Source organism: Mustela nigripes, chromosome 2 (assembly GCF_022355385.1).
Source record: "Mustela nigripes isolate SB6536 chromosome 2, MUSNIG.SB6536, whole genome shotgun sequence".
Classification (NCBI taxonomy): Eukaryota; Metazoa; Chordata; class Mammalia; order Carnivora; family Mustelidae; genus Mustela; species Mustela nigripes.
In genome coordinates this window covers 59366867-59381957 of record NC_081558.1, presented here as the reverse complement: position 1 = coordinate 59381957, position 15091 = coordinate 59366867, and the positions used below count along the sequence as shown (strand labels likewise).

General features: G+C 51.2%; 1 protein-coding gene across 1 annotated transcript in view; it reads right to left on the bottom strand.

The window, feature by feature from the left end:
- The window catches only part of UROC1 (urocanate hydratase 1), a 41584-nt gene extending 26493 nt beyond the window's left edge, over positions 1-15091 (bottom strand). The window contains exons 1-8 of the mRNA XM_059390462.1: positions 14913-15091; positions 7261-7391; positions 6065-6158; positions 5049-5108; positions 4603-4731; positions 4412-4473; positions 378-444; positions 147-290 (exon numbers count right to left, since the gene is read on the bottom strand). Of these exons, the coding sequence (XP_059246445.1) occupies positions 147-290; positions 378-444; positions 4412-4473; positions 4603-4731; positions 5049-5108; positions 6065-6158; positions 7261-7391; positions 14913-15038 (813 nt within the window). The 5' untranslated portion in view covers positions 15039-15091. The remainder of the gene's footprint in view (positions 1-146; positions 291-377; positions 445-4411; positions 4474-4602; positions 4732-5048; positions 5109-6064; positions 6159-7260; positions 7392-14912) is intronic.

The window sequence follows — 15091 nt, the reverse complement described above, 5'->3', positions numbered from 1 at the left end:
CCCCCCCCCGCCCCAGGGAGTTCTGCGTGGTGGAGAGAGAAGAGACAGCTGGGAGTGTGAGTGTCTCTAGACTGAGGGAGGAAGCAGGTGGGCAGAGAGCAGGATTTCTCCTATGTTCCTAGACATACCCCCGCCACTGGGCTCACCTCTGCTATCACACCGATGCACCCCACGATGACTGCGGCTTTGGCTTGTGCACCACTCATTCCGCCCAGCCCAGAAGTGACAAAGACCTTCCCAGTGAGGTCCTTGACACCCAGGTACCGTCGGCCAGCATTCAACACGGTTAGCTGCCAGGAGAAGAGGCAGGCACTCACTGTCCCCTCCAGCACATCAGCCTCCCACCCCCTGCAGCCAGGCATGGCCCTTTTTCTCACCACTGTGCCATGGACAATTCCCTGGGGTCCAATGTAGCAGTAGCTGCCTGCTGTCATCTGGCCGTACCTGCCCACAGAGAAGGCAAGCCTAGGGGTGAGCCCAGAGCAGGCACAGCTTCCACATGTGTTACATAATTTAAATTTCCTTTTTAATTCCCCACAAATACATTAATATATTTTCCTTTTAAAAAGGGAAACAGAGATAAAGCTATAGTCCCCCCAATTCTGGTCCCCTCTGGCCTCCTGGATCTTTTCTAAACAGATTTTTGTTTTATTCAAAACTGTACTGTAATTGGTAAAATCACTTTGGGGACTACGGGACCATATTGATGGAGGCTGAGCGTGACCCAGCACCTCCACTGTGCAGGCTCACGCCCACGTAAAGACAAGCACACCACTGTTCACAGCAACTGTATTTGCAGCAGCCAACCCCATGAAACAGCTGGAATACCCATCACAGAGGACACAGAGGACAGAGAAGCGACTGCAGACTATGAACACAATGAAATGCCATGTGGCAAAGAAAATGACCCATGTCCTCCTGTGTGTCAAGTGGCTCCGTGAAGAAGCCAGACGTGAAGAAGTACATTCTGTGGGATTCCATTCTGTGACCTTCAATGACCTTCCACTGGGGAGTCTACCTGCGGGAGGGCTGGCACTGAGCTGCAGGAGGCAGGGGAGGTGTCTTCAGAGAGGGGCTGGCACAGCTCCGGCGTGTATCCAAACTTACCTGGCCACAAACGTCAGGTGTGTGTGCTGTGCCTCAGTGAGGCAGACTGCCCTGAAGGGCACTCAGCACCGTTTGCTGTACGGTTACTGTCATTAGTAGGGGTGTTATTTATATAAATGGCCTCACTGTGTAGGTAGTGGTACCATTTCCACAGGGGGCACAACAGCAGTGGAGGCCATCCCACAACGATCCACACAGATCCTGCCCACTCCTATTCATGGCTCCACAGTATGCAATATCAGAAGCCACAGAATGTTTGCCCCTCCGACCTCACTCTGCAAACAACGCACCCCACAGTGGCAGTGAGATGCCTCCTATCCCTCTCCCTGGGCCCGGGGAAGGAAGCAGGAAGAAGTAGTGCTAGGTCGTCAGGTGCAAACATTTCAAATATGAACATACTCTCAAGTGCCAAAGTGACTGTCACCAGCAATGCATGTGCATGTCTGTGTCCATCACTTGATAATCATCAAACTCTTGAATTTTCTGGCAATGCAACAAGGGGAGGACAGCACTTTTCTGTTGCCTGTACCTTCCTCCTCCCTGAGGACCACTGATGAAAGGAGATCCTCCAGGGCTTATGGACGCTTGCTTTACTCCTTCTTCAGTTTCAACTCCTTATCTCGTTTCTATCGGGTTCCTGTCCCCCAGCAACTCTCTCCAGCCCCTCCTCTCTGCTGAACCAACAGTGGATCCTGATTCCTGCAGATCTGTGTCTGATGCTGCGTCTATCCCATAATTTGGATAAGGCACCAGACCACGTGGAACCTCTGCATCTTCTAAAAAAGGGGGAGGCATTATCCTTGCATTGGAACGTTGTCTATTAAACAACATAAAAAATAGTGCTAAGATGATAAATACTTTCCCAGGGAAAAGGGTGAAACCATCGCACGTCCACAAGGCTGCATGGTCCCCTAACGTCTGCCAGAAGGAGGGCTCCCTAGTGGGCCCACAAACATCAAGCAGAGTGCTCGGGGAGCTCCCTTTGCACTATGCGGAAAACAGTGTCCCTTCTATCCTTTCATGAAATCTCACGAGACTCTTTGAGGAGGAGCTATTAAATTCTCTCTTTAGAGACAGGATCCAAGTTCCAAGGTTACATAGGGATATGCACCAGAGCTGGGAAATGATTTTAAATCCTTCTGATTTGGTCCTTTGTGCTCAAGTTATCCACTGCATGTTGCTCCCAAAATAGCTCTTGGAGGTAAGACTGTCCACAGTTCCAAGTCCACTGCACTTGGAACTTTGACCCCAGCTGCTGAGATGTAGTCCTCCTGGCCACCCCCAGCCTTGCTGGATGGACCTCGACCTGCCCACAATCTGAGACTGCCTGTTTTTCCACATCCTCCCTGGGACTCGTAGCTATCTGTAGCTTTGTGTTTGTCTGACTGGTAGCAAGGAGGCTTTGCTTTAGTTAGAAGCTCTCAGATCCTGGATAGGAGTAAACCTCTTCCACCCATGGGCATTTTGCATCCATTTAGTCAGTTGCCCATGGCACCTGGGTCAACCCTCAGGTGTGGCAGATGGGTCTGACTCTGCAGTTCCACTCTCTTGAAACTTCCGTCCTCAACCTACAAATCAGAAGCACACTCACTTGTCCAACGTCACACTTAGGAGGCACCGGATCCAAGAGGCAGATCCTGGGTGGAACCTCTGACCCCACAGCTGCTTCCACAGGCACAGAAGAGGCTGTCGGGCCTCAGAGGAAATAACAGTAATGGTAACTACTTATGACCAACCAGAAAAAGAATTGAGTTTCTGAGCCTCAGTTTCTTCCTCCACAAAATGGGCTGAGAAGGGCACCTAGTGCTGAGTCTTGGGTAAAGGACCGAATGTGAAGATATCTACAAATCTTGGTGACTATTATGATGATTATATTATAAAATATAAGCCTGAGGCCTGGGTAATTGGCTCTGAATAGGACAGACCTGATCACACTTGGTCACTGGCGAGATTCCTCGATCCCCCAAACTCAGGACTGACTCCTGAACTCAGGAAATGCCTAGAGGGTCCTGCCTGTCAATTTCCTCTTCTAGAAACTAAGGAAGAAACTGCTGGAATGGGAGAAGAAACATTTGAACCCCTGTGCCTGACAGTTACCTCAGCCTCATTTCAATATTAAAATCCCGCTAGGAACATTCATCCCAAGTCCTACTAAAAGGGACCTGCTTGCCCCCACTGGGAGAGTGCCTTTGGACGTTATTCCCTGTGATGTCCCCATTTGTACGAATAAAGTGACCTTGTGAGGCAACACTGCTTGGTGTGGCCTCTGTCCATAGCTCACTGAGGAGGGGATCCACTTCGTTGGTCCCGGTAATGGTTTTACATGGTTAGTCTAGAGCAACACTTCCAGAGATCCACAAAAATATGCAGATCAGAACATTCACTGTAGCATTCTTTATAAGCCCAAAGAACTCGAAACAACACAAATCAGAGGGAAAGGGGGTAAAATAAATCATGCTACAGTTGAACAATGCAGGTAAAATAAGGATCACTTAGACATAGTCCCTGAAAGAAAACAATATTGTCAGAGGTAGAAGGGCTAGTGCAGAGGGCCTGTAAGGGTCTACTTACATCTGTAACCACCTGCGTAAGAAGTGTTTGGAAAGACACAGACTTGACTCCCCCAAAATGGGGAGTACAGGATGGGAGAAGGATTTCCCTTCCACTGTAGCTCTTTTTATATTGTTTGAAGGGAAAGTCTGTAATTCAGAGCCTGCATTAATTTTATGACAAATGAAATGGTTGTACTTTGTATCTTGGGGTCAGGGTTGGAATGTGCACACCTTGGTCAATCTTATCAAATGGCACACTAGGTTGTGTGCATTTCATGTAAATTTCACTTTAAAAGAAAAAAAACTGTAAACCAATATTGAATTCCAGGACATCATATCAGCTTACTTTCAGAAGCATCAAAAACCAAGCTGATCAGATGGATGGATAGAAGGACGATGGATAGATAGAAAGGGGATACAGACATCAGTAGTGTGTTAAACACAGAATCTCAGTGTTCACTGTTAATTCTTACAATGTTTTGTCTATTTGAAATTGTCCATAACATAACAACAGGATCCAAATTGTTCCCTTGCTCATAAATGTATGAAAATTGTAGTATGCATATCCACAAACACTCCTAGGGAATATGTCAACATGAAATCGTGCTTTGGTACTGCCATTGTGACTGTTTTTCAAATTGTTTTTAATATTGCTATATAGTTTTATAATAAAGCATGGCTGAAAAAAAACATAAAGCATGGTTGAGGTAGAAACACCTTAATAAAAACTGTAACAGTGAGCTGGGGCTTACATTGTGACTCCCATGGCAAAGAGCTTCTCATATTCTGTCCTGGAGGAGTAGTTGGGAATGACCTGGAAAAGAGGAATGGGAGCCAAGGGCTGGGGGCGGCACAGAGGAAACAATGGGGAGGCAGGTGTTGGGGGCACCCAGGTCTCCCGCTGCCCCAAGGCATGACCATGCCCAGCTGCCCCAGGACCCACCATCCCATTAGTGATGACCAGCCTGGGGGCCCAGGGGGTGCTGGGGAAGAGACCCAGTGGGTGTCCACTATACATGACCAGGGTCTGCTCCTCCGTCATCTGCGACAAGTAGGACATCGTCAGCCAAAACTGCAGGGAAGAAGAAAGCATGGAGGGATCTGTAAGGTGAGAGGGCACACCGCCTCCCAAGTTACCACCCAGGCCCAGAGAGCTCACACAGCCCCAGGAGTCCTGCCAGTGCCCCATCCCCCAGGCCTTCATTACTCTCCAATGGTTCCGGGTGCCTCCAGTAATGCCTGGAACCTTCAGTACACTGAGTATCTCCAGTGTTGGCATCTCAGGCATCAGGGTAGCAGAGACCTGAGTCCTGATTCCTGAGCCCTGGGTTGTAAGCTCCTACCAGGCCAGAAGACACGGTGGGGGGAAAGCCATACAGTCCAGTGTACCTGAGCCCAGTTGCTGAACACCTGTCCATTTCCTCCATAGGTCACGAGCTCCTGGGGAAACTGGAGAAGACATGATGTCATCTGAGATGGGGGGCTGGGAGGTCCCCCACCTCTCTGCTGTGCTCAACGGGGCAAGGTGGCTAATGGCCCTTGAAGAAGGAGTGTTAAGGACAGAGGGAGAAGGCAGAAAGGACAAGGCCCAAGGACCGCAACCTCTGCGAGAACATTGGCCCACCTGTGACTGGGTACGATCTCAGTGTGAGGAGAAGGTCAGACCTGAATCTGGGATCCCTCTGGGAACTCAGTCCCGGGTCAATGTCAAGGGTCCGTCTGTGACCAGGTTCTGAGGCCAGGGCCAGGATTGAGGAAGCTCTTGCCTCAAGTGGAATATTTAAATTCTAGGACCATCTTGCCCTCAAGTTTAATACCTGGACACTCACCCCTGAAAAGGCTATCCTTTCTCAAATATGGGTGTCTGAGGTACAGACTGGCCCCCAAGGACACCTGCCATACACACGTGACCAGACTTGGCCACCCATGTGTGGCTATCGCACACTTGAACCGTAGCTCATCTGACATGCTCTGAATGTAAAATATACCCAACTTCAGAGACTTAGTAGAAAAAAAGGTTGTAAAACATTTCAATAATGTGTATGCTACAGGTTAAAATGATAGTATTTATAATACATTGGGATAAACAAAATACAATAGTAAATCTTTTTTTTTTTACTTTTTTTTTACTTTTTCATGTGGCTTTTAGAGAATTTAAAGTGACACGTGGGTCTATTATGCCGATACTGATGCCCTGGTGTTGGTGCTGCATGGCGGTTACCGAAGTTACAGGCTCTGGGAGAAGCTGGGAGCAGGTTCTGCGGTATCCTCTGCATTGTCTTTACAATCTCTTATGAATCTATCCTTATTTCTAAATAAAAGCTTAAAAGCATTATATGTATGTCTTGAGTTCCATTTCTGCCGGGCGGTGCTCCTCCCATGCCTCAGTTTCCCCCAGTTGTTACCTGGGCCACAGCAGGGTCCAGGTTGTTCATGACCATGTGCATGATGGCCGCAGCAGCTCTCGTCCGACAGGGGTACTGCTCGATGGGGTAGGCCCTGCAAGGGGAGTCCAGCCACCAGGTGTGATGATGGGAGGGCCCAGGCTGCCTGCCTGCTAAAGCTCAGGCCCACACAGGCCACAGCCCAGCACCTGGCCACGCAGGTGTGGGCAGCAAGATGGCATCCTGCAGAAGTCGCCCGGGACTTGCCCGCAGAAGGTGGTTCCAAACCACCCAGGCCAGCCCACTCTGGTTCTCACTTTATGCTTTGCACACCTGCCCTTCCAAGCACAGGGAGTTAGGCCCCTGCCCACCTGGACCTCCCTTCCTCCCCACTTGACGAGGTCCAAGTGGCAGAAAATGGATTTCGAGCAAAGCTGATGTCTGCTTTCCAGAAGCCTCTAATCCAGGTGGACTTCATGCGTCCCAGCTTTCCTTCATGCCACCAGTGCTCCTGGGCATCAATTCCAGAGTGGATGCCAGGCTGACAGGCCCTGACAGGAATGAGGGGACGTGGTTCCTACTTTATGGGCATTCCCTGGGGGCAGTTCCACACAGATCTGGCATATCCAAGAACAATGACGCTCAGAGTGTGAGCCCTGAGTGAGGGCAGCCTTGTCTGGGAACCATGGAAATGGCAGCTCCTCCTGCCCCGATCCCCCAGAACTGCCAAATCCACAATGTGGGGTGAAGCCCAGCCACCCACATTTTCTTACAAGGCCTCCAGTGCCGTGCACTGCTCAGCCTGAGACCGCTGGTGGGAACCAAAGCTGTTTGAAGACACTGACAGAGGCGCCCCTCTAAAGCTCTCCTCATCTCGAGGCAGGAAAAGACATGAGGTTAAGAGAAGGGATTTCGTATACAACCGGGCTCCAGAATTGCTCAGGATTGACTCCCCTGGATGGCAGGCCAGAGACACCTGTCTGAAAAGGATTCCCTCATCTTTTGGCCAGGTTCAAGGCTACAGACTCTACACAGACCACAATACAGCCACCATCCCCCCTCTCTGTGGGAGTGCTGTTGGCTCAGCCTACCATGGCTGTGTGCCTCCTAGTGTGGACAGCCTGGATTCCCCCAACCTGCTGACCTCCAGCGCAGTGCCTCCCACGCACTTCCTGCTCTGGGCCCCCTTGGAAGCTGCACCCGTCTCCAGCACTGACCTCATTTTCATGGTAGGGCAGAACCGGTACATGTAAATATGCCCATACAGTCGCAGCTCCTGGGCAAACTCAGGGGCCAGTAGCTCCTGGACATCCGGGGGGAAGTAGCGCAGGGCATTCCTCAGCGCCAGCTGGGGGAAGAAAAAGAAGAGAGGCAGCAGGGGGCAGGGGAGCTCCGGGCCAAGCGCTGTGAGGCCATCCTCCTTCCCTACTTGATTCACCTCTGTTCCACTCAGAAACCTGTGGCCCCACCCAGAGATCACCTAGTTCTCACTCCAAGCCCATCTACTATGTCACATCCTACAAGAAGCCTTCTCTGATTGTCATACCCTCTTCACGTAGACAGACCTCTAGACCCTCCCTTTGTTCATCCCAGTCAAGGAGCTGAGAGGGGTCTGTCCTGAGGCTTGCAGTGGGAGATGGGGACTCAAGGGTGGGGAAAGCAGATCTGCTTGGAGCCCACAGGCATCTTGTGCATTTGTAGGGAAGCAACACTCCACCAGCGGCCAGCTTGGCAACCAGACTCAGATGATGCACAACTGCATAGTGACTGCTCTGGAAATGAGATCACCCCAGATGCCAGCAGGCCTAGGGCAGAGCCTGGAGCCAGAGACAGCAGACCAAGAGAAAGAAGAAACCTTCCCAAGGTTTCTCATCCACCCCAAATCCCAAGCCATCTTGTCACTCCTCCAGACATCCCTCATGATCCTGGTCTGGCCACAGGGCCTTAGTACTTAGACTTCCCTCTGCCTAAACCCTCTCTGCCCCCTGCCTTCTCTTGGAGGGTCTCTACCTTCACTCGGGCCTCAGTCCAGGTGCCCCCTCCTCAGTGGCCTGCCCTGGACTCCCCCTCTTGACTCCCAGCCACTCCACCTGCCTCTGTCTCTGTCCCAAGCTTTTCACTGTTGGATGTTCTAGGGCTTGCTTGTTTTATTGCTTAAAATCTGTCTAAGCTCAAGGAGGCCAGAATCCTGGCAGACCCCTTCATAGCACTCCTCCTTCCAACACCTGGACTAGCTCCTGGAGGCAGGCAAAGTGGGAGACGGGACCACGGTGACAGCCTGGTGTCTGGGTGGACATTGAGGCCATTTCTTCAACCAGCTGAATTTGGGGCACAAACTGCTTTGGGGGTGGGAGAGTAGGAGGTGAGTGTGCTGAATTTATTCCCTCATTCACGCAGTGCAGATCTGCTGAGGGAAGAGATGGCATGATACTTGAGGAAGATAGGTGGGCTTTGGACACAGGGAGGCAGGAGGTGACGAGAGAAGATGCTAGGGCCCATGACTGGGTACACAGCATTTGGCCTGGTGGGACAGAAGTGCCACTAGGGAGATGACGCTGGACACCCAGCTGGGTGCCACCAGGGAGATGACGCTGGACACCCAGCTGGGAGCACAGGTACCTGGGGCAGAGGGCTAGGGGCAGGACCACCTGTCCGATGCACCCAGAGGTCAAAGGCTGCATGGGTAAGATACACCCAGGCCTGAACAGCGGCTAGGAATATGCTACGGCAGGAGGGCCTCTAACTTCAGCAGATGTCGGAATCACCCTAGTGGTCTGGTACAGCCTCTGACCTGTGTCCCTGACCAGTCCCCAGGTGCTTCTGCCGCTGGCCCGGGGACCCCATTTTGGGAACCACTACAGGACAGCGACGAGGATGAACCTTCCACAGTGACACACAGTAGCCAGGTGGCTTCTCCCAACCTGCTGTTGAGTGAAAGACTTAAGGGACAGCTGCGTAACTCTGTTGACAGGCCATTCAAGAGCAGCTGTGACCACGCCACACATTAGAAGTCAGGATAGCGGTCCCCCTTCAAAGCCCGGGTCTGTCCCCTCTCCCTGTGTGCCTGTGACATTCGTGTCTGTGCACAGGTGGTTTCGGCTGCTTTCTGTGCGGGCTATACCTCAACACAAAGATGGTTGTTGTTTTCTAGCTGGTGTAGAGCTTTTCTCATAAGAGCATGCCAAGCGAAACTGAGCATTTAAAGAAAAGTTTCTAAAGCAATACCTAACACACACACACACACACACACACACACACACACACACATCTACACAAGACTTGACCTCACTACAAAGCCCCTGATAGAGTTATCTAATACACATGCAGTAAGTATTTCTTCAGTGAAAAAGCGTACAAAGCAGCAGCTCTGTTTGCTGGCCTGGATTCAATATTCCAAGCCTCTGACTGGGAGCAGCTTTCAGTGTCAAGATGAGAAAATGGTATTTAGACATGTTGTGTCTGCCCAAGATCCCACCACTGGCCTGAGGACCCTGGGAATAAAAGTCTTAAAAAACACACACACACACACACACACACACACAATTTCAGAGGTGGATTATCATTGATGAAATTATGGTCCGCTAATTATATAATGCATGTTCTAAGTGGGCTCTCTTTTTTTTTTTTAAGATTTTATTTATTTATTTGACAGAGAGACAGTGACAGATGGAACACAAGCAGGGGGGAGAGGGAGAACATCCTCCCTTGCTGAGGAGGGAGCCCGATGTGGGGCTTGTTCCGAGGACTTGGGGATCATGACCTGAGCCGAAGGCTGACACTTAATGACTGTGCAACCCAGGCACCTCTCTAAGTGGGTTCTTACTGACGAAATCAAATGTATTTAAGACACAAAAATTGGCAAGAATATTCTAGACAACTCCCACTCCCACCTGACCTTAATAGGCCTAAAACTCTAACAGAACAGTGGCCTGTTCCCTTAGGGAAAGAGGATGAATTCATAAAATGTTCTGGGTTCAGCCATCAGGTTGGAGAATTCAGGATGCCTGATGGTGTGGTGGGCAGGTAATGGCCCCCAATGATGTCTGCATTCCACTCCCTGAAGCCCATGAATATGTTAAATTGTGAGGCAAAAGAGGTGGATTTTTGCAGATGTGATTAAGGATTTGAGGATGAGAGACTGTCCTGCATTACCCAGATCAGCCCTATATATTCACCAGGGTCCTCGTAAGAGGGAAGCAGGAGGGTCTGAGTCAGAGAGAGAGATTTGAATTTGGCTAGGCAGCTGGCTTTGAAGATGGAAGACAGGACAGGACAACCAAAACCTGCAGACAGCCTCTAGAAGCTACAAAAGGCAAGGAAAGAAATCGGCCCCCACCCCCTGCAGAAGAAATGCAGCCCTGCTGCTTATTTTTAACTTAACATTTTACAATATAATTAATGTTACTGAAAATATATTATGAACTTTTGAGACATGTGAACATAAACCAGGACAATCTCATATGTAATATTTGCACCCCCAAAAATGGGAATCACCAGACTCAATCAGAGAGCAAAAGTACAAGCATGATTTCAATATCCTTGCATACACATCAGTGTTGCTTGCTCGTGGCCCAAGGGAACCCATTTTAGATTTCTGACACTCACAATTGTAAGAGAATACATTTGTGCTGTTTTAAAGGCACTTCTTTCATGGAGATTTATCCCAGCAGCCCTAGGAAAGTAATAGACAGTGACAGAATCCTGTCTTGGGAACAGTGTTACTTCTGCCAGAAGCAAATCCTTCCTGCGTGGTGGCTGATCACCTAAAAGGATACCAGTGTGTGACTTTGTTTAGCTCACAGAAGAGAGTGTGTGGCATGGCCCTGTTTGAATCACCCCAGTCCTGACACCCACTCTTGCTCAGGCTTCATTAGGTGCGCTCTGGCCCGAACTGCAGCTGGCCTCCTGGGTCTAAACTGTGGCTCAGGTGCTTGTAGCTGGGAACGGGGCAGCCTCTGCAGAGGCTGAGGCTACAGGGCTCCGGCTCTTCCAATCTCAGTGTATCCCAGAGCGGGGGGCTATGTGGCACATGCATGCTTCACCTCCCTTCTCCTCTTCTGGAAAATGAGCACAGGAACAGCACACACATCATAGGGCCATCTTGGCGACTAACTGAAGAGGGTCTGGCACATATATGTACCGTGGGAATGCCAGCCATCAAAATAATCATCTCCCACACTCATGGCCTTCCATGCTACTGACTTCTTCTTCTAGTTGGGTTTCCTGCCCACCCTGTCCTTCTAGGGAATCTGGAGAAACCCTTATACTCTTCACAGAGAGTATTGTGAAGCAGCAGTTCATGCCCCTACTCAGAAACCCTCAGGAGCTACCCATTTCTCATCTGACACAGTCAACACTGCTCTTGGCTTTCAGAGTCCTCAGTAATTTGGTTGGGCCTGACTCTCCAAGCTCCACAGCCAGCTTGGAACTCCACAGGGCTTCCTTCACCCCCACAATACTTTGGACAGGCCCATCTCTGCATTTTTCACTCTCTGCCCCACTCTGTCTCCAAATGGCCTTCCTTCTTGGATTTCCCAGCCTAAGAACCCTGCCCATGTTGCCAAGACCACCTCCTCCAAGAGGCCCTCCTAGGTTTCTCCTGCCCACTAAACTCTTATAGGATTTGGTTGGGGCGCTTAGTGTAGACTCTTGCCTGTTCATTCAACAAACAGGTACTGGTGTCGCTGAAGCCCCAGGAATGAACACAACAGAGCCCCGCTCGTAAGAAGCTTGAGATAGTGTGTTATTAGTGATGGGGACAAGGACACAGGTGAGAGGTCTTCAGGTCTTGGTATCTGATGCCCAGAACGGCCCCTGCGGGTGGGGCAGGATTTGGAGAAAAGGTCACTAAGAGTAACTGGGTATGGCACCAGGGGGTGCTAAAGATATTTCTAGAACTGCTGCTCCTGTTCTATGATGAAAATTTCCCTCTGCACCACAGAAGCTGTCCTGTGTTTGTGCTGAGAATACACTGACTAAAATTACAGCCAGACCATACTCTATATTTAAACAGAGAAATCTCCTTAAAGAAGACCAAAGAGGGAAGGGCACCCTAGTAACGAAATACTGTGCACCAGTTACAAGAACAGAACAACTCTAAACTCACCAATAACGAACACCTTAAAAAACGGATGAATATAGAATGTGTCTATATTCTTTTTTTTTTAGAGAATCTTTTTTTTTTAATTTTTACTTATTTATTTGACACAGAGAGAGAGAGATCACAAGCAGGCAGAGAGACAGGCAGAGAGAGAGGGGGAAGCAAGCTCCCCGCCGAGCAGAGAGCCCGATGTGGGGCTCGATCCCAGGACCCTGAGACCATGACCTGAGCTGAAGGCAGAGGCTTAACCCATTGAGCCACCCAGGTGCCCCTAGAATGTGTCTTTATTCTTAAGAAGGACACACACACACACACACATTTTGTAAGTACATGGAATGCGTGCGGAAGGGTACGCCCAAAAAGCGGCCATGGTGATTCAGGCAGAGAAATGGGGAACTTTCACAATTATAATACTTGACATCCTTGTCTTATAAAATTACCTGGAAAGTTTACACCAAAAATCAAAGAGACATGTTTAAATTTTAAAAAGAATTGGAAACAAGCTGAGGGAAAGCATAAAATGAGCTAGTGATAAAGTCACTGTGTTTGGGACTGCCTAGGAGAAGCTTCTCGTGTTTCTCATACATTTTCTCACACAGGACGCTTCAGGGACTGATTTGAGGGGTTTCTCCATATGACCAATTCTCCCCACCAGCTGGGGGGCCTACGATTCAGTTTGGTCCCGACACCATCTACCGGGAGCCTGCTCACCCTCAGAGCTATCACACAGAGTCCCAAAGACTGCCCCTCCCATTTCAGATGCCTGGTCACACATCCCATACTTGCACCTTCCCACCAACCAGCTACATAGCGGGCCTCCCACAACCTCCTCCCTTGGGCTCCTAATTTGCTAGAGAGCACACAGAACTCAGAGAAACATGTCTACTGGCTTATTATATAACAAAGCTTACCAGAAAGGATACCGATGAACAACCAGGTGAAGAGGTACACAAGGCAAGGTCTGGGGAAGGGGCGTGGGGCCTCCATGCCCTTTTGGGGTACCACACCTGCCCCAGCACTTCAGCATGTTCAGCAGCCCAGCTCTCTGAACACTGTGGTTAAGCGATTTTTGTGGAGGCTTCATTCAGCACATAGCATGATGGATTATTAACTCCATTTCCTGTCCCCTTCCCCATCCAGAGAATGGGGGGTACAGCCCAAGGTTCCGTTTCTAATCATGGAATGGTCTTTTGGGTGATGGTTCTCCATTCAGGAACCCACCCACAGTGGCTTCCTTAGAACAAAAGAGGCTCCTATCATCCAGGAAATTCCAAAGAATTTAGGAGCTTTGTCAGGAGCTGGGGTCAAAGACCAAGTACTAGCAGGAAGGGGGGCAGGGCCGAGGTCAACATACATCTTTCTTACTGTCTAACAGGCCCCCGCTGAAGGCTGGCTGACCCTGACATCCCAGGGAAGGTTAAAGGGCTGCAACAGCACAAACTCCCAGACCTGCCAGTAGCCCCTACTCCAGGGGTTTTGTTTCTGTACTTCAAGCAAATGGCGACATACCCAGGGCAAAGCGGAGGTGACCCAGCTCCTCAGCTCCTGAGTGCCCTCCTCCCAGCACAAGAGGCCATCACACAACCTGAAAAATATCGCCTGAGATGGGCAGGTGGCAGAGCCATTCGGGCCTTCAAGGTCAAAAGTCAAGGCCTTGGCGCCCAGCGGGGAGGACAGAGGGGGAGGAAGCTTTAACGACTATCTCCACGAGTTGAGCTGGCCAGATGAGCACCGCCCCGCCCCCAGCAACACCCCTCAGCCCCAGCACTCTGCCGCACCCTCCCCCCCCCCCCGCTCCGCCCAGCCCCGCCCCAGCGCCCCGCCCCCAGCAACACCCCTCACCCCCAGCATCTCGCGCCCACCCTTCTCCTGCTTCGCTCTGCCCAGCCTCGCCCCCACCCCGCCCCAGCGCCCCCAAGTCCTCCCACCGCCCCGCCCCCATGTTGTGAGCCCCGAAGGGCGGAAAGTTTGGGGGGCAGCCGCTGAAGCGCCTCAGTCTTTCTGTGGGGTGGGGTTGTGTGACTCCTTTTTTAATGTTCGTGCTTACGTATATTTTCTAGTAATGCTGAACAAAGAAAAAGGAGAATACTGTTGGTGTAACCGAGCCACCTACTTCATTTCGTCGGGCCTCCCTACCGCGTGGTGTAATTATTTGCCCCCAGCTTACGAGGGAGACAGGTGTACTCCCAGATGGTCAGACCTGCCGGGGGGGCTGGTCGGAGCGCCCCCAGTCCCGGGCCGTCTCCGGCCAGGCCAGGCTCTCGGGGCTGCGGGCGATGGTGGAGACCCCTGGCCTCCGCCCTGTTCTCACCAGCACCATCGCACCCCCAATGGGGTTCTAGCCTTGCGGCAGCAAACTCATTGCAAAATTTGGGGGCAGGCGGAAATTAGAGCTGACTTCCTAGACCCTCAAAGCCATGTGCGTGTCTGGGGCAGGAGGGTACACCCGCTGCTGTGCTTTTGGGGTACTTTGCCCCAGCTTCACTCCTCTGACTGGAGGCAGCCACAGTGTCCCACCCTGTTCCTGGCTGGATGACCTTGAGCCACGGGATCCCCATCAATCACAGGTAGTTGGGGAGAAAATGAGGAAAGGGGTGGGTGGAGTGGCCGTCGACCTCCCCTCAGGAGGCTCTGGCCAGCAGGGATGGGAGGTTGAGTTGAGAAGCTGCAGCTCCCGCAGAGACAGCAGAAATAGGAAGTGTCCATCCGGACCATCCATACGGCACCAGAGGGCAAAAGGCCTGGTGGGAATGGGGACCGACTTCTTACCTGCTCCTCCAAGGGGCTGAGGCCAGGGGTCCTGACCGGTGCGTGGGACACCCCAGCCCAGCGGCCCCGGTTCTCCGGGAGGGGCCGCAGCGGCAGGCCGGAGCATAGTGTCTGGAGGCTGGACATGTCTGGCTGAGGCTGAGACGGAGGCCGGCTCTGTGGGAAGTCAGGCAGAGACC